General features: G+C 36.0%; 3 protein-coding genes across 10 annotated transcripts in view; 1 reads left to right on the forward strand and 2 right to left on the reverse strand.

Moving 5' to 3' along the window:
* Positions 1-13,328, forward strand: part of map7b (microtubule-associated protein 7b) — a 32,288-nt gene extending 18,960 nt beyond the window's left edge. Inside the window, exons 6-20 of one of the 8 annotated variants that reach the window (XM_026199735.1) lie at positions 173-271; positions 1,122-1,232; positions 1,397-1,498; positions 2,997-3,113; positions 4,410-4,591; positions 4,783-4,925; positions 7,439-7,662; positions 8,537-8,687; positions 8,766-8,934; positions 9,889-9,993; positions 10,069-10,110; positions 10,225-10,279; positions 10,400-10,538; positions 11,007-11,227; positions 11,309-13,328. In XM_026199735.1, the coding sequence (XP_026055520.1) occupies positions 173-271; positions 1,122-1,232; positions 1,397-1,498; positions 2,997-3,113; positions 4,410-4,591; positions 4,783-4,925; positions 7,439-7,662; positions 8,537-8,687; positions 8,766-8,934; positions 9,889-9,993; positions 10,069-10,110; positions 10,225-10,279; positions 10,400-10,538; positions 11,007-11,220 (1,853 nt within the window). In that variant the 3' untranslated portion in view covers positions 11,221-11,227; positions 11,309-13,328. Of the gene's footprint in view, positions 1-172; positions 272-1,121; positions 1,233-1,396; positions 1,499-2,996; positions 3,114-4,409; positions 4,592-4,782; positions 4,926-7,438; positions 7,663-8,536; positions 8,688-8,765; positions 8,935-9,888; positions 9,994-10,068; positions 10,111-10,224; positions 10,280-10,399; positions 10,539-11,006 lie in introns of all 8 variants that reach the window. The other 7 variants (XM_026199737.1, XM_026199734.1, XM_026199736.1 and 4 more) reach the window with 7 other exon arrangements.
* Positions 13,329-13,661: 333 nt separating this feature from the next.
* Positions 13,662-15,283, reverse strand: LOC113041749 (chemokine XC receptor 1-like). Its single transcript, XM_026200389.1, has 2 exons — positions 15,008-15,283; positions 13,662-14,896 (listed from the first exon to the last, which is right to left on the reverse strand). Exon 2 carries the CDS (start codon positions 14,886-14,888, stop codon positions 13,962-13,964), a length of 927 nt encoding a protein of 308 aa, XP_026056174.1. The 5' UTR covers positions 14,889-14,896; positions 15,008-15,283; the 3' UTR covers positions 13,662-13,961.
* A 207-nt stretch (positions 15,284-15,490) lies between these two features.
* Positions 15,491-17,596, reverse strand: LOC113041750 (chemokine XC receptor 1-like). Its single transcript, XM_026200390.1, has 2 exons — positions 17,303-17,596; positions 15,491-17,070 (listed from the first exon to the last, which is right to left on the reverse strand). Exon 2 carries the CDS (start codon positions 17,013-17,015, stop codon positions 16,101-16,103), a length of 915 nt encoding a protein of 304 aa, XP_026056175.1. The 5' UTR covers positions 17,016-17,070; positions 17,303-17,596; the 3' UTR covers positions 15,491-16,100.
* Positions 17,597-17,846: the final 250 nt, after the last annotated feature.

A 17,846-nucleotide genomic window follows, 5' to 3' on the forward strand; every position in this document is an offset into this window, starting at 1 on the left:
TCTTTGCTTTGCTCACATGTGCTGAGTCAGAGCCATGAGCTTACTGCACACTCCCTTTGTTTCCTTTATTTACTGCTCCATCAATATCTCTCCCTCTCTTTCTCTCTGTATGCATTCTGTATCCATCCTTCTCTCCTCTCTCTCACTGCTTCACTCTATCTTTATCTCTCAGGTTTTGATGATTCAGATCTCTTTTCATTGGATCTAGCTGGGCTGGAGCACTATCATGGTGTTTACAGCTTGGCGCGACAGCAGCAGTTTCAATCGAAATGTGAATATAATAATCCATGTAGAGCAGCAGACTAGCAGCACTAGCTAAAGCTTGTAGCGTCACCCATAATCACCCTGCCAGCAGTTAGCATGGAGCCAGAAACACAAACTGCTTAACCAATAGTGTGTAATATGTGACTTCTAGCTATTTTGTAGAGTCCGTTTCAAAGCGGCCATTTATCTTTTGTCACTTTTTTTTCTTTATAGTCCATCATCTTTTATTTTTTCATTTAGGTTTAAATTTTTTGCTATTACACTTTTAAGATTAACATATTATATGTATTGACCTGTAATGACTGATGGTTAATACATAGATAGTAACTGTAGTAAAATAGTTTTGTAAATATATAAATTCACTTTTTTTTTGTCTACTAAACTAATTTCAAGAATTATAACTTAAGCCTTTAGATCAACTTTTTTAAATATATAAATACTGACTAGTTTTGTACATGAATGTCTTTTTATTTTTCATTATATGAAGTCTGGTAATGTCGATATTGGTGATGCTAGATCATTTTGTAGGTGTTTAAAGACATCACAGATGTCCTGCTAGTTTTAAAGCCGTCAATGTGTCTGTCCATTCTGGGACACACAGATGGAAGGCAAGATTGTGAGCATTAAGCAGATGAGTGTGTCGTCATCTACTGTAGTTTTTAGTATATGCAGCTAAGCATTTTTCCTAACTTAAAAATTAGCATCCCTAAACTGCAGTAGAAAAAGTCTTAGTAAAGCCTCTTATGCCCTCTTCCTCATTTTCTATCTCCCTTTAGTCCTTTTTTTTAGTGCATTTGTCAGTATTATGCCTTTAAGGTGTGCATCTGATGTTGTATCTTTCATCTGTGTGTTCGTAGATACGGACAGAAGGTCAGTCTCCACTGTGAATCTGTCCAAACCCACAGATCCAGTCATTTCCAAACGCCTGTCATCTTCCTCGGCCACCCTGCTGAATTCACCAGATAGAGGTAAACACGCACACAAATCTCTTTACGTTTTACACAATCAGTCACATAGCTAAATCAGGTTTTTGTTTTCTTTTTTGAATAGTTTAATAAAAATCTCTTTGTTGAATTGATGTTGTCTTTGTGTGTGTGTATTTGTGTTGTGTGATTGTGCTGTACCGTCCAAGCCTTACAGAAGCAGACATCTCTCTCGTCGTCTTGCTTGATTAAAAAAACACAATCTAAATCCCAAATCTCCAAAGAGAAGATACCTCAGGACAAACCAGCAGGTTGATTTCAGAAATCCAGGAATCTTTCTTGATGCTTTCCTACTGGGTTCAAGCCTGTGCTGTCCGGGGCTCCAGACTATAAATAAAATAATCATAAATGAAAAATACAAACCCCTGAATTAACAGTTCTCAGAACAATCAATTACAAAACCGTTGTGTCAGTATAGTTACATATATATAGCATTTCTTTAAAAAGCATGCCTTTTGCTCCCTCACAGTACACAGTAACTGTTGGAAGAGAAGTAACTTGTTAAAGTAAGAAGCTTTGCACTCAATGAAGTGCATATTCTGTTTCAATGTAGACATTACCATTGCTTCTACACAATGTGAGCATGACCAAGTGCTTCTTAAAAAACAAGTCTTTAATCAAACAATTCTGTAATTTGTAGTTTTCAGTCTTGAGCCCTGGTTAACACAACTCTGGAATCATGTGATGTCTACCAGTATTTACAATTATTGCATGTTAGTTTATATAAGTTAGTTTATAAACGTTAAAAATTATTTATTCTTTTGCAAACAATAATTTGTCTATAACAATAATGGGAAAAGGTTCTACTGTGTGTGCATGCTGCATGCTTGATTTTACTATATTGTTTACATGTTTTGATAATTGATGTTTTTCCTCCAGCAGTTTGCAAGCTTTTTTTTAAAGACAACATGAAATCAAAATAGATTTACTTTTTAATGTCAAATTGTGCACAATTTATCAGTGCGTCTTATTTTAAAACTCACTTTTCATGGTCAGATCGAATCCTGATGGATAACATCAGGTCCTGCCCAAAAAATTATCTCAATTAAAAATATTGCACACATTAAATGGGTTGTGACTGTAGTTTCATGTTGTCTTTTCACACGTGGTTAAGTTTATGGTAACAAACCCGGTTTCTTTTTTATTCACTGGTTTTAACTTAAAGAAATAGTTCTCCCAAAAAGGAAAATTTGCTGGAAATGTGGTCCCCCTCAAGCTATCCAAGTCATAAGTTTGTTTCGTCATCAAAATCAATTTTGAGAAATGTAGCATTACATCCCTTGCTCACCACAAAACTGCATTTTAGCATTCTAAAATTGTCCTGTTTCAATATATATATATATATATATATATATATAAAAAAAAAAAACTCACCTACTGTCTTGGATGGCCTGAAATTAAGTAAATCTGCAGCAAATTTTCATTTTTGTGTAACTTATTCCTTTAAATGGGTTGCAATTACAATTTCATGTCTTTCTGCTAGCGGTTATGTTTAAGGTAAAAAAAAAATCCTGTATTTCCTTTATTGGTCTCGTTCAACATAAAAGATGCATGATTCACTATCACCAGCAGATTATGCTAATAGGTAACCTGTTCTGGGCATTATGAATACATGTGATGCATCTGTGTCAGTTGCTCTACTGTTGCATGTGCAAACTACTTTTTAGCATTTTGTGCCTGGACAACCAAATATTTCCTTTCACTAACAATGGCAGTAAATAAGAGAAAATGTGCATGTGTGTTGTCCAGGTATGCGTCGCATGCCTCTTACAGCATGGGAGAATACAGTGATCAGTCGACTTCAGACACCAACACACTCCTACCTGGCCAGGAGTCGCAGCGCCATGTCTTTGTCTGGAGAAGCAGGTAATTGCTTAAAAAAAAAAAGAAGGTAATTCCAACATTTATCTCATGATTATGGGACCAAAAGTCAGAAGCAGTTCCTAAAAGAAAAATCTGCATTGTGAGATAAACCTAAGATAAATGTCAAATTTTGTTGTTATTATTACTAAACTAACACAATCGCGAGATATAAAATGAGAATTCTAAGAAAAACAAGTCTAAATTGCCAGATATAAACTCACATTTATTGGTTTTGAGCTTGTAATTGCAAGTTATCTTTTAAATATTCAATTCTATGGTGGGCTTCCATTCCTATCCTAAAACAAAACACCCTTTTCAGACTTTTCTCTCAGCAACAGCCTAGCTGCTGCCAACTTCATCTTAAACTGACGTGTATGTGTGTGTGTTTGTGTGTTTGTGTGTGTGTGTGTGTGTGTGTGTGTGTGTGTGCGCGCGCTCACAAATGGACCTGATGCTTTGCTAATCTCTCGGTGGCTTGTGTCTCTTGCTAATCGTTTGGTGTGTTTTTTTTCTGGTTGGGGATGCTATTATCAACTGATTACATTTTAACGTGCAATAGCTTCATCACTGACTCAGAAATTAAAGTGTCTGTGTCGTTCAGAATGAAATACTACCTCACTGTTTACTGCATACTGTGCCGTACTATTTACTGCCTGCTGTTTTTAGAATCATGTGTGAAACACTTTGCAGTGTGAATACATATTTCAAACAATAAGTATGCTATAAGTTTACCTCATTTCATTTTATTTTTATTGTTGTAGATCTAAATGATGTCCAGTTTTTGTCTCTGAATTAAAAATTTTTTTTTGCATTTTGATTCCAATTTCAGTCAAATCCAATAATTAGTTAATGGCATTGTAGAATCACATAATACAGTATATTTTTCCTAGTTCATTTGTCAAGCAAAAAATGTCTAGTGCATTGCATTATATGATATAATTTGCCACTCCATGTGTTCTGGCTGTATATTTAATATTTTGGCAATGCCAGTTCCTTGCATACAGTACATGTACCCATTGAGCACAGTATACATCATGCATACTGTGAAAATAGTTTGGTAGTATGCCATTCTGAATGTCCTCCCTACAGTGATGGATGATTTCTTCCTAAAGCTTTGTAGAAACTAATACACACTTTCTTTTTCTCCCTTTCCACTATTTCATCACTCATTCACCCCGTTTTAACCCTTTTCTTTTGCACAACTGCCTCCTTCCCTGTCGCTCCTCTTGTCCATATTGAATCAATTTATTTATCCCATAATACTCCCTGGTCGGTTGGTTAAACTTGCCTGTGGTACAGTGACCCCCGTTTGTCCTCGCTCAGCCTCCTGTCATCCAATGAGCTCCACGTCCTTCAAGTCCATCCAGTCACGCAGTGCTGAGCGACCAATCAAAGCAGGCCTTAATCTAGAGAGACCAATCAGAGCAGGGTTCATCCCTCTGGATGGCAGCACCCGCAGAAAGACCACACAGAATTTGCCGGTAAGTAAACACACAAAATGAGTTATTGCTGTACATTAATTGTGTTATTTTTCTGTGCCTGTACAAGTGCCATATGCTTTAAAAGTATTTCTTATGGTAACCAATTGAAGTGTGTTGATCTTTGTATTATGTAGTATGGAAGTAGCGTAGATGTCTCTCTAAGGATGTATTTTGTGTGTTTCTTTGGGCAGATTGACAGGAAGGATAAGGACAGTGTGAGAAAGTCATGGAGTAACCTGTCATATCCAACTCCCAATCTGAGCTTGTTCACACCCAAGAGATCTCTTTCACCGGTCGGTCGTCACAGCAGGGTCAGCAATCCATCCCCCAACAGGTAGAAGTCCCATTTTTACCATGAAAACAAGATTGTAAAGAATAATATACAAGTATAGAAGTATCAGCTGGGCTTTTTTAGACAGAAAATGTGTGTATATATTAAAATAAATTCATATTTGCATAATCAATGATCTTTAGTCAAGCAAGTCATTTAATTTTTGAGAAATATACAGGTTCCAAAGAAAAAATATCAGCATATTATAATGATTTCTGAAGGATCATGTGACACTTTATCCTGGAGTAATGGCTGATGAACATTCAGCTTTTTATCACACAAATAAATTATATTTGAAAGTATATTAAAATAGAAACCTTTAATTTATATTGTAAAAACATTTCACAATATAACCGTTTTTTAATCAAATAAATGCAGACTTTATGAGTAAGTAATTTTAATTTATAAAGCACATTTACACGCAGCGCCAAACTGACCAAAGTGCTGTACAATGATTAGCTAAAAAGACAATAAAAATATAAACACATAGATTGAATAATCATAATTATATAAAACATTAATAAAAATAAGCCTTCAATATCACGTCACACAACACAGAAATACAGAAAACAAACAGAGATACCAGGTTAGGGAACAAGGAAAGCCAATGAATAAAAATGAGTTTTTAACCTGGATTTGAATGTAGCAATGGAGGGGGCAGATCTAATATCCTGGGGGAGCTGGTTCCACAAACGTGGGGCAGCAACTGCAAAGGCTCTGTCACCTCTCTGTTTAAGCCGTGAGCGCGGCACAAGCAGGAGCCCTTTGTTTGAGGATCTTAGTGACCTTTGAACCGAGTATGGTTGTACAAGGTTGGTGATATAGGTCGGGGCGAGCCCATTAAGTGCCTTAAAAACAAACAATAAAACTTTAAACTGAATCCTAAAAGGAACTGGAAGCCAATGCAAAGATGCCAAAATGGGGGTGACGTGCTCGTGCCTCCTAGTGCCAGTTAAAAGACGCGCTGCTGCGTTTTGTACTAACTGCAGACGTCTAAGTGATGATTGTGGGAGGCCCAAGTAGAGGGAATTGCAATAATCCAGCCGTGATGTAATAAAGGCATGGATAACTGTCTCAAGATCGTTGAAAGATAGGAATGACTTCAGGTGGGAAATCATTCTGAGCTGGTAAAAACTATTTTTAACAACAGAACTAATCTGTTTGTCAAGGCAGAGTTCTGAGTCAAGAATGACACCCAAATTTCTAGCATAGGGTTTGATAAATGGAGTGAAGTTACCTTAATGTTGTACCACAGTGCATCTTGCCTTGGGAGAACCAAAAACAATCACCTCTGTCTTGTCACTGTTTAACTGGAGAAAGTTATTAACCATCCAAGTTTTAATGTCTTGGAGACAGGCCAGAAGAGATTGTATGGAATCCCTAGATTTTAGAGGCAAGTACAACTGTGAATCATCTGCATAGAGATGAAAAGAGATGTTATGCTTCCTTATGATGTCACCCAGTGGGAGCATATACAGGCTAAAAAGCATAGGACCCAAGATGGATCCCTGAGGGACCCCATATAAAACAGAAGAAGAAGCAGAGGATGAGGAGAACTTGCCAATAGATACTGAGAAAGTCCTATCATTGAGATAGGAACGGAACCAAAGTAATGCAGTCTCCCTAATGCCCACCTGCTGATCAAGGCGAGTAAGGCGGATGTTGTGATCGATAGTGTCGAAGGCGGCACTAAGATCCAATAATATCAGGATGGCACTATCACCTGAATCTAGTGTAAGGAGAAGATCATTGGTTACTTTGAACAGAGCGGTTTCAGTACTATGAAATGATCTAAAACCTGACTGAAAAGGTTCTAGTATATTGTGAGTGGTCAAAAAGGGGAGCACCTGTGACAGAACGGCTTTTTCCAAAATTTTAGAGATAAAAGGAAGTTTGGAAATGGGACGGTAGTTATTTAGGAGTTTAACATCGAGATCATGTTTTTTGAGCAGGGGCTGGACAACCGCATGCTTAAAACATGTAGGGACAGTGCCGGATGCAAGACATAGATTTAAGATGACCAGAATGGAGGGACCGACTACATCAAAAACATCCTTTATAATAGAAGAGGGGATAGAATCAAAAGTTGAGCATAAGATACTTCTTTAAAAAAAGAGTCGTACTGATCCCAAAATTTTGAACAGGTGTGTGTGTGTGTGTGTGTGTGTGTGTGTGTGTGTGTGTGTGTGTGTGTGTGTGTATGTATATATATATATATATATATATATATATATATACATACATACACACACTACTGTTCACACTATTTTTTTTTTTTATTTATCAATCATTTCATGATGTTAGAATTCCTCTTACAGTATTTGAGAGATGTTAGTAAATAATTATAGAAATTAATTTCTTATTAATATTTGCTAAAACTAAGACTAAAATATATAACCATAAACTATAAAGTATATAACAATAGAATAGAGTCTATATAATAAAACCTGCACTAAAAGACAAGTTTCTAAACAACCTTTTGCTTAATGATTGATTTGTTGTTTTCTGTTCGTCAGGGGCTCTACTACTAAACCCCCTCAGAAGACACCTAACCCCAAAAAGTCCAGGTCTCCACCTCCTCCAGCATCGATTCCTCTGTCTCCTAGTAATCCGTCTTTATTGGCAGGCAATCTCAGGCCTAACAGAGTGACATCAGAGAGCCCGAGAGCAACTCCAGAAGGACAGGGGGACAAAAACGGAGAACCAGAGTCTCCTGCAACTAAACAGGAGCCTTCTGCCGGTCTGTAATGCTGCACAACCATTAGTAGGGACCTGTGAAATCACTTTTAGTTTTTCTCAAATTCGGTTTCATTTTTTTCCAAATTTAGTTTTTCCATTTAAATTTTTCTGGATTCCATTTCTTTCCATTTTCATTTTTTTAAATGGTTAAATTAAATGTATTAATCAAAAGGATATCTAATTAATTTAAATCATGAAACTTGAATGAATTTATTGGAAGTTTTACCAAAATTACATGCTAAGGGCCCTATGAATTATTTTTTTCTTAGCTTATGTTTTATTGTTAACCATATCTGAGAGATACCCATTTGTTCTTAATATCAGCCTTCTTTGTTGTGTATTTAATTGTTTCTGCCTATCAAATGAAGGCATAAAACATATTTGTGAAAAAAAAAAAAAATGTTTTGTGATTTATTCCTTAGAAAATAAAGTTGTAATAATTTTAGTAGTAGTAGTATTACGTACATTCTACTGAACAAAATAGTAATATATTTCTGGCACGATGTCTTCAAGTTAAACCAAACTATTATTTTTACGGGTTGCCGTGAATACCTTTAAATTTTCTTTGTGCATATGATTCGACGCTAAGTGTTAGTTTTACTCAAATGAAATGGTAAAATGCTCATGAAGCACTCCAAGAGCAGTTCTGGAAATTTTACATGTAATGAGCTACTTTTGATCATTTAATTCAAACTTTGATCAATTCTGTGACATTCCACGTTAAACATTAAATTCCATTTTTAAGGACTGGATTCCATGATTCCATCCACATTTTCTGCATCGCGGAAATCATAGGGCCCTACATCAGTGTACCATCACGGTCAATTAAATTTGCATCGTTTATTCTAATCCTATACCTTTTTCTGGTTTTGTAGAAGGATCTGGAAGTCCTCCAACAACACGGCCCTCTGCAGGCACAACAGATCCTGAGGAGGCATCACGTCTGCTGGCTGAGAAACGACGGCAGGCCAGAGAACAAAGAGAAAGAGAAGAGGAGGAGAAGAGACAGCAGGAAGAGGCTGAACGGTGTGTGTGAGACACAGCCAAACCTAAGCAACAAACACACATTTATTTTGAAATCATTATGTGGCTGTGTGTATGCAGGCGCAGCAGGGAGGAGATGGCCCGCAGGAAGGCAGAGGAGCGGGCGAAGAGAGAGGAGGAGGCACAGCGGCAGGCTGAAGAGAAGAAGAGACGAGAAGAGGAGGCGAAGCGTTTAGAAGAGGAGAAAGCACAGAGGGAGAGAGAGGAAGCTGAACGCCTGCAGAAACAGGTGTACACAACATTCTCCTTCATTACTCGCTCCAGACCGATCAATAAACACTCAGCACTCACTGTCTGCTTCAGTAAGATAACCTGTGAACATCAGGCCTGTAAATAGATGGAAAAAAATGGTGATAAATCTTAAGATATGTTAGTAGATAATTCTTGAAGGAGAATTTATTAATAATATATACACTATCGTTCAAAAGTTTAGATTTAAAAAAAAAAGTAATTAATAGTTTTATTTAGCATGGATGAAATACATTTATTTATAATGATATAATTTTGAATTTTACAAAAGATTTATATTGCATTGTAGCAGACACTTTTACCCAAAGTTACTTGAAGTTCTTTTGGACTGTTATTTTGAACGTTTTATTTATCAGAGAATCCTGAATAAAAATGTATTATGGTTTCCACAAAAAAGAAATCAACTGTTCTGAGATGAGAAATGAGACCAAAGTAATGATGAAAATGCAGTTTTGAATCGCAAGAGTACATTACAGGAATAAATATTCTCAAATAGAAAACATTTCTTTTAAATTGTAATAATATTATGCAATGTTTTTGTATGTTTTTTATTTTGTTTTATAAAATCAATGCAGCCATGATGAGCAGAAAAGGCTTATAAAACATTAAAAAACTTATCAACCCCAAACATCTGAATGATAGTGTGTATATTTATGTAATTTGCTAATGCATTCATTGTGTACTGTAGAGCATAGATAAAGGCTTTAATCATAGAGCTATGCATTTAGAGCATATATTAAGGTTTAATGATATACAAATTTTCCCTTATAGTCACTTATATGAATATGTGTGCTAGCTAGCATTAAACATGTAATTAGTCTCAATAACATGTTTTGTTTGACAATCCTAAAGTAAATGCATGCTAATTTTATACATTTTTATAAGTACAATTTTTCTAAATGTTTTTTTTTTTTTTGTGGCTCTGTATGTTCAGAAAGAGGAAGAGGAGGCTCGCCAGAGAGAAGAGGCAGAGCGTTTGCGCCTGGAGAGAGAGAAACACTTCCAGAAAGAGGAGGCGGAGAGAATGGAGAGGAAGAAGGTAAGCTCATTTCATTTTGAGTGCTTTTAAAGAAATGGCAGGGTTTAAATGTTATCTGAATCTTCTCTGTCACAGCGCCTTGAGGAAATTATGAAACGCACACGCCGATCTGATCAGGTAAGATGTAATATCTGCAAGCGATTGCTTACCTCTTTTTAGCATCGTTACCTCTAATTTTAAGTTCTGGCTCTTCACTAACACAATTTCTATTTATTCATTTACGTTTTGAAGAAAACCACCCCACAGAGAAATGGCGATGTCAGCCAGCAGAGTGGACAGAATTCAGGTGATTTGTGATTTTTGCATTTACATGTGCACCAGTGCTTCCTTACTCTGACATGACATTTACAAGTTATGATGCCTGTTGTGAATCTGACATCTCTAACTTCCCACTCTCTTGTCTTAGAGAGTTCAGTATCCAGCAGCACTTCAGTGACCGTGTCGACCCCTCAGGCTCCGGAGACCTCTGAGACAGTATGCAGTGACAGTAACGGACACATGGGGCCCAGCTGCATTACACCCATACTGCCCTCATCAGGTCACAGGTGAGACCAGAGTTCATATGTGTGTATATGTACATATAGTGAGAGAGAGAGATTAAACAGTTGTTCATTTTTATTTTTAGATGTTGTTTTTATTGGGTAGCTTACTGCACATTCACTGTCCCTGTTTATTTTTTACTTATTTATAAAAAAAAAAAATATATTGCTTTTATTTGTCCTCATTTCAAATTCCCTTTGGATAGTTATTTGCTAAATGGATCAGTGTACTGTAGTAAATGAATCTCTCCCGCCCTCTACTGGTGATAGGAGGAACTCCAACTTGTTTATTCTTTTATAAGAACTTTAGATAATTAGTTTACACACAGTATGAGCACCGTTTCCGTTTATTAATTTAGTAGACACTACTGTATTGAGAATACAAGAACAGTCATTCAAGCCAAGAAGATGTTGAGGAACTCAAACTTGATGTAAAAACAGTTTGTAATCTCTGGCACCTTTCTTCACTTCAAGTGTGGCGGCCCAGCTCAGAGAAAACGGCACTGTTGCAGAGGCTTTCGAGGAGGTCATAGAGGTTCCCGTGGGGACCAAACTGTCCCGTCAAGATGGAGATGGAGAGGAGGTGGAAAATGAAGAAGAGGAGAAGAGAAAGGTTCCCTTATTGGCTTTCAGAGAGAATGGCAGCATGCATAATGTGAGTGGACTGGAGGAAAACCCGGCACAGTAAAGTTCAGGTCAGTTAGTCCGGACACAACGTGGATTTGGGGTGACCTGCGATGGCCCCTGTACCTTATTTAGATTTTTTCCCATTATAGATGTATGAATGTTTATAATGGTGGGAATGCAACATGCAACACAGGAATGAAAGAAAAACGAGTCGGAGGGAGACCCCCCTCTATGCACTCTCCCTCTTTTGACACTAAAATGGCAAAGAGAAATTACGAAATGAAGATCTCTTGGCTTTTACTTTCTGTAATCAGCTCCTGTTTCCTCAAACTGAAGTGGTGCACCTTAGGAACCACATCTGTTTTTTTTTTTCCAATACTTGAAGAAAGTGTCATCGCTGTCGTGGAAGCTCCTGTGAAGTGCTAACCATAAGAAATGTGTGGAAAAAAAAGTTTGTTGATTTATGGCAAAACATTGTAGTTTTGCTCTCCTTATGCCAGCAATTCAGTGGATGAACTCTCTGCTTAGTTTTATAATTATTGTTCAAATGAAGAGAACATATTTTCTTTCCTCTTTGCGAAGCTTGAACAGATTTTTGCCTCTTGGATTATGAATTTCGATATGGTTTGCAAAGACCTCATCTCACTCCGCCTCAGTGTACGGCTCTCTGCACAGTCTGAGCGTAGCAAAACTGTCATTCTCATTTCTCTTTTTTTTTTCTGACTTTCTCAGGAACATATCCATGATATGTTTAACTCAAAATGAAATGGAAAAAAAGTATAAACGTTTAAATTAAGCACACCCTTTAATTTTTTTTTATTACAGTAATTGTGGGAAAAATTATTATATATTATGTAAAGTGTGAAGTTTGTACATTTTGTAAAAAGTTGTTCTATTGCCTGTAACTGATGCTGATTCAAGTAAAACGTTTTATAAAACCTTTTTTCCATTCGATTTTGGGATGAAATGTGACCTGGATGTGTTTTTGTGAGATTCACGCTGCGGTTGTTTTCAGTAGCATTAATCACTGACATCCGAAAGCATATTGTGCTATAGAAACATATGCTGTTATATTCCTTACATTAAATATAATGTCTATTTCATCAGTAGAAACCGATAGAAGCTAATGGTTAAAATCCTTCAAAAGTAATCATAATGTAGTAAAAAATGAGCAGAACCTCTTTAAATTGAAATGCTGCTACCCATGTCTTTCCTCTGCCTTATCAGATGAAGTCAAGTTTTGAGGATTTGTTAAAGGGCTGATATGTTTTTTAGTTTTTAAACTCCAATTCATCATTAAGCTCTTATCACATGACACCACCATCAATAGTTAACAGGGCTTATGAAAAACGTATCCTATATAGGACTTATTATAAAGCGAATTATCTTACAAAAGACCATCTCAGTTTGTTTTTGTTGTAGTCCGTATCAGTGGATGGTCAGTGGACGCCATGCAACAAAAAAAAGAAAAAAAGAAGCAGGGATCAATTACATATCTTGAAACCTAGAAACTGTAAATCTTGATATGCAAATGCTAAAGAAGAATGCATAAATGTTGCACAACATCTGTTTGTAAGAGGCTGGGTGAAGGTTTCAAACAAACACTACTTGTTTACTGAGACGTCAGGGACAGATTTCTCAGTGAAGAAAGAGCACTTCTGATAAAGCTCCCATGTGCCCTTGCCCTAACCAACAGCACTGAGTACCACTTTACAAAAACTGAAGCGGTTTCTCCCAACCAACTCAACCTATATGCATGTGCAAATGATGGAAATCAATAAAGTTTTCTTCTGGAAACAACAAAGGCTGCTTTGTTCATGTGTTTGTGTCAAATGAAGTTGTCATAGAAAATCACTGCTGTGGTTATGCAATATGCAAGTTTTATTTTTTTATTAAAAAAATGTATTGTATATCTTGCTGGCCTGGATTAAACGTTTGCAAGTGAAACGATTTGATGTTAAGATTCAGTCGTGGTTTATATGGTCCCAAAGTGAAGCTTGACCCCCACCACTCACCCACTGAGGTTTAAATGTTTGAGAAAACCATGCCAACTTTCATTTTCTTACGAACAGGGATCTAAACCTTTTCAGTGGTTTTCAGCAAAATGCCACAGATGTTGTCAATCAAGCTTTTATTTAATGTAGAGTATTTCTCTACACATTTGTTCTTAGGGAACAAAAATTTGTATTTCAACTAACTATGGAGAAGTATGTTTGCCCTGAAGAAGGTTCATGCTTGCTAAAATATGAATCAAAAAATATATTTTTAATGTATAATCAATTATATGATCTACTAATAAATATTAAAGATATATAGTATAATGTAAGCACCATTTGAAATGTTTTTTTTTTTAATCGTATAAAAGCTGAATTTATTTGATTAAAAAATACAGTAAAAGCCGCAATATGGTGAAATATTATTATAATATAACTGTTTTCTATTTAAATATATTTTAAAACATAATTTATTCCCACGATGAAAAGCTCATTTTTCAGCATCATTACTCCAGTCTTCAGTGTTATTTTATTCTAATTCTAATGCTGATATTAATATGTATGCTGATATCAATGTTGAACAGCATTTATTTCAAATAGAAATCTTAACATTCGTAAGATTGTAAATATCTTTACTTTTACTCTTGATCAATTTAATGCATCTTTGCTGGGCCGAGTATTAATAAAAAAAGAATTTGCCACAACATTTTGAGTGGTAGTCTATATCATATGCATTGTGAGATTTGTTGCATTTAACAAACACACCAAAACCAACGAGTCGTTTGTCTCAGGATAGGTCAGAATTGCTTTATTTTGAACATATTTTCTTCAATATTGTTTGTAAATGTTTCTGAAATTTTTCTCCAATTAGAGCATAAAGCACTGGGTTAAAGCAGGAATGTGAAAAAGCCAACAGCCTGCAAGAGTAAAATGCATAATCAAGATTATTGGATACATTACAGTCTAGAAATGAAGGCCATTCATAATCCTGCAGAATTCTCAAGAACATAACTATGTTGTATGGAGCCCAACCGATGAAGAATACCAGCCCAATGCAGAATATCAGTTTGATAGTCTTGTGTCGCCCCTTTGTTTGGGATCGTGTGATTGTCTGGAACATTCTAACATGACAAAATCCCATGATGCAAAATGCAATCAAGAAGAAAACATTTTGAAAATAAACATCGGCATGTTTTGCTTCGAAACTGCTAAATTCACAATAAAGATTCTCTTCATTTTCTAAGACTTGGCTGTGAAGGGAGACTAACAGTGCAGCTGTTCCACTCAACATCCATATGATAAAGGGAGCAACTGAAAACCCTCTGCATCTCTCCCAGTCGGACAGCGAATGAACCACTGCCATGTAACGCTGAACGGTCATTAGAGTCAAGAACAACACGCTGCTGTAAAAACCCAGAGAGAACAGAAACTTCACAGCTTTGCAGCCAGCATCTCCAAATGTCCAACCCCAGACGAAGTACGAAGCCCAAAATGGAAGTCCAAAAGTGAACACCAGATCTGACACGGCTAAATTGAAGATCAGGATGTTGACCAGCAATCTAAACTTCTCATACAGCACCAGGATGACCAGAACCAGCAGGTTACCAATGCAACTACACACAACCAGAACAACAACGAAAACCGGAATAACAATGGATCCAGCTTTGACCACCTCTTCTTTGTGACACAGTTGGTTTTCTGTATCCTGAGTATATTCTCTATACTCTTCAGTCATGATGTTTTCTGTATAATCATATTCATTTTGTCATTAGAATGTATTGTTGTATTTAATGAATTTGAAATATTTAATTCATACATTTATTTATCAATAAATAATAAGAAGACCATTCTTACCTTAATTGTTTGTGAGTTCTGTGTGTATTTATATGACTAAAAACTGGCAAACTGAAGCCCACAGCAAACTGAGGCTAATTTGTAGTGTTATGGATTATTTGAATGGGATATTTGAGTGATTTTATGTTGAGTGGGACTGTTACAGACTCCAACCTCAAACTCTGCCATTTCTCTTTTCCTTAAAAAAGTGAAATGAAAGTATCGTTTTCACAATGAAAGTAGTGTTGTAGCAATTCCTAATATTTTAAGGTCATTTCAAGTGAATGGGAAGTTTCAAAACTGCTGGTTTACATAACAGGAATCACATGATTTGTTTAACTTTGATCTTAATAAGTAAAACAGCCTAGCTCTAGTCCCTTGCTTTTGCTTCAAGTTTAAAGCCAGTAGTAGAACAGACTCAATAAATACATGAAGAAACCGCTTTCTAATCATCTGATTATTTCATAAGACTATTTAAAAAGCTGTAAAAGGTTGTTGCTTTTATAAAAGTGATAAGATCTTGGCATCTCATGTTCAGTATGTATTCTAAAAACATACTAATATTTACCTGTCTAAAAATTAGATGCAAGAAATAAGTTTGGTATGTTCTCAAATCTTCCATTTTCCTGTTTAAATAGGTCAATGATGATGCTGTGCTTCCTTCCACAGACCACAATTTACACTTTGTCACGTGAAAGAAAAGCAGTCAACTTCCGGTCATGGTTACATTTGACATATTTCACTGCATAAAAACAAAACTGCATAATCTGCATTTTCGCTAACAGTTGTCATGGTTTATTTTACAGTAATTTTAGGTGGGAGTATCCGAGAAGTTTACAACACTTCATTCAAAACATATTTTCCTTGAAATATTGCCTTGTTACTCTTGTGCATTCAAATTAGAACATGCTTTTAAACAGATATATAGCACTGAACATTTTTGTTTTCAGGTGTTCTTTGTATTTAGTTTAATATGTTGACCCCATGTGCAAACAGATACTTCAATCTTCATTGTTATCTTACAAATTTTTTAATTAATAATTCACACAAAAATATGAATTATTAAAAAAAAAGTTCCTATTATATTGTTTGTAACAAAAATAAAAATGTATATTTATTCATACTTTACACAAAACAAAACCTCCTTGAAATTCTTAAAAAACTTTGCATCTGCAAAAACAAAAATCACTGGGTTTATGCAACAGTGGGAGAAAGCTAACATTCGACAAGAATAATATGCATAGTCAAGTCTTATGCTTACTTCACAGTCTGTGAATGGATGGATTGTCAAAGATTTTAAGAACATGACAATGTTATATGGAGCCCAACCGATAAAAAACACCAGCACGATAAAAAATATTAGTCTAACCTTGTGTTTCTTCTTAGTCCGTGATTTTGAGATCGTCCGAAGCATTCTGCCACAGCAGTAACCCATGATCACAAATCCAATGAAGAAAAAAGCATTTTGAAAATAAGCAATGCCGGTTTTCCATTTAATGCTGCCATATTCACAGTATAGGCTGCCAGATTCTATCATGACTTCACTTTGAAGTGAACCGAGCAGTGCAACCGTTAAACTCAGGATCCAAACGATATAAGGAGATAAAGAAAGGCCTCTGGATCTCTCCCAGTCGGACAGAGGATGAACCACTGCCATGTAACGCTGAACGGTCATTAGAGTCAAGAAAAACACGCTGCTGTAAAAGCCCAAATAGAAGAGAAACTTCACAGCTTTACAGCCAGCATCTCCAAATGTCCAACCCCAGACATAGTACGAGGCCCAGAATGGAAGTCCAATAGTGAACAGCAGATCTGACACAGCTAAATTGAGGATGAAGACTTTGGTCAGGCACCTGAACTTTTTGCAGAGTGCAATGAAAACCAGAACGAAGATGTTGCCGATGCAGCTCAATACAACCAGTGCTGTGAAAAAGAATGGAATGACAATAGATCCAACCTTTACCACCTCCTCTTTGCGACACAACTGGTCTTCATAGTAATCGGTGTAGTTGTAAATGTCCTCAGTCATGTTGTGCCGCAGTCACAAACTGGCCAGAACAGATCAGACCAGGTTCAGGTCTTTGCTGTTTGTACATAAATAAAGTACTTTTAATTAGAATTTTCTTGTAAAGTTTAGAAATAATTACAAAGAAATGTTAAGTTATGCTGATTTCTTTTAAAACATGGTTCAGTTGATTTTGTTTTACTTAAAACTTCTACTCAATACAATCCTATGACATCAATGCAATCCTTATGCAAACATTAATACTGTATCTAGGGAAAATGTGTATTAGCTATAATATATAAAAGACTTACCTGAATTCTTGATGATCCTGTAGAGCACAATGATGATCATAACTCACTAACTGATCACGGCAGACAACCACAATCTCTAGTATAAAATGAAATATATTTTTTAGATCAACCAACTATGCTAACTGCAGTTTGTATGAATGTACCATATTAGTGAATCTCAAAAGGGCAGCGTTATTGTTCTGGTGATTTCTGAGAGATGTTTGTATGATAGATAAATATCATACATCCTCCCTCAAACCTCAGACTCGGAATCCTTTCATCTCACATGCTGAAAGGAAGCTGAAGTGGCTTTGTGATCTTTACACTTGACGTAACTGATCTAAGAGGCAACCAATAAAATAAGAAAAACACCTGCTTTCTCACGAGCAAAAGATCCAAATGATGTGTGTGTGTGTGTGTTATCGTGTAGCTTCATAAGAGAGCCACATGAGCTCAAATTTTCCAAGAAAACAAGTTTTTTAATGAAAAGTAATAGTCATTTGGTTTGTTACGTCATTTGCTATTATAATGGGGGGAATTAAGTCACATTTACTTGATAAAAGCT

Source organism: Carassius auratus, chromosome 23, assembly GCF_003368295.1.
Source record: "Carassius auratus strain Wakin chromosome 23, ASM336829v1, whole genome shotgun sequence".
NCBI classification, from domain to species: domain Eukaryota; kingdom Metazoa; phylum Chordata; class Actinopteri; order Cypriniformes; family Cyprinidae; genus Carassius; species Carassius auratus.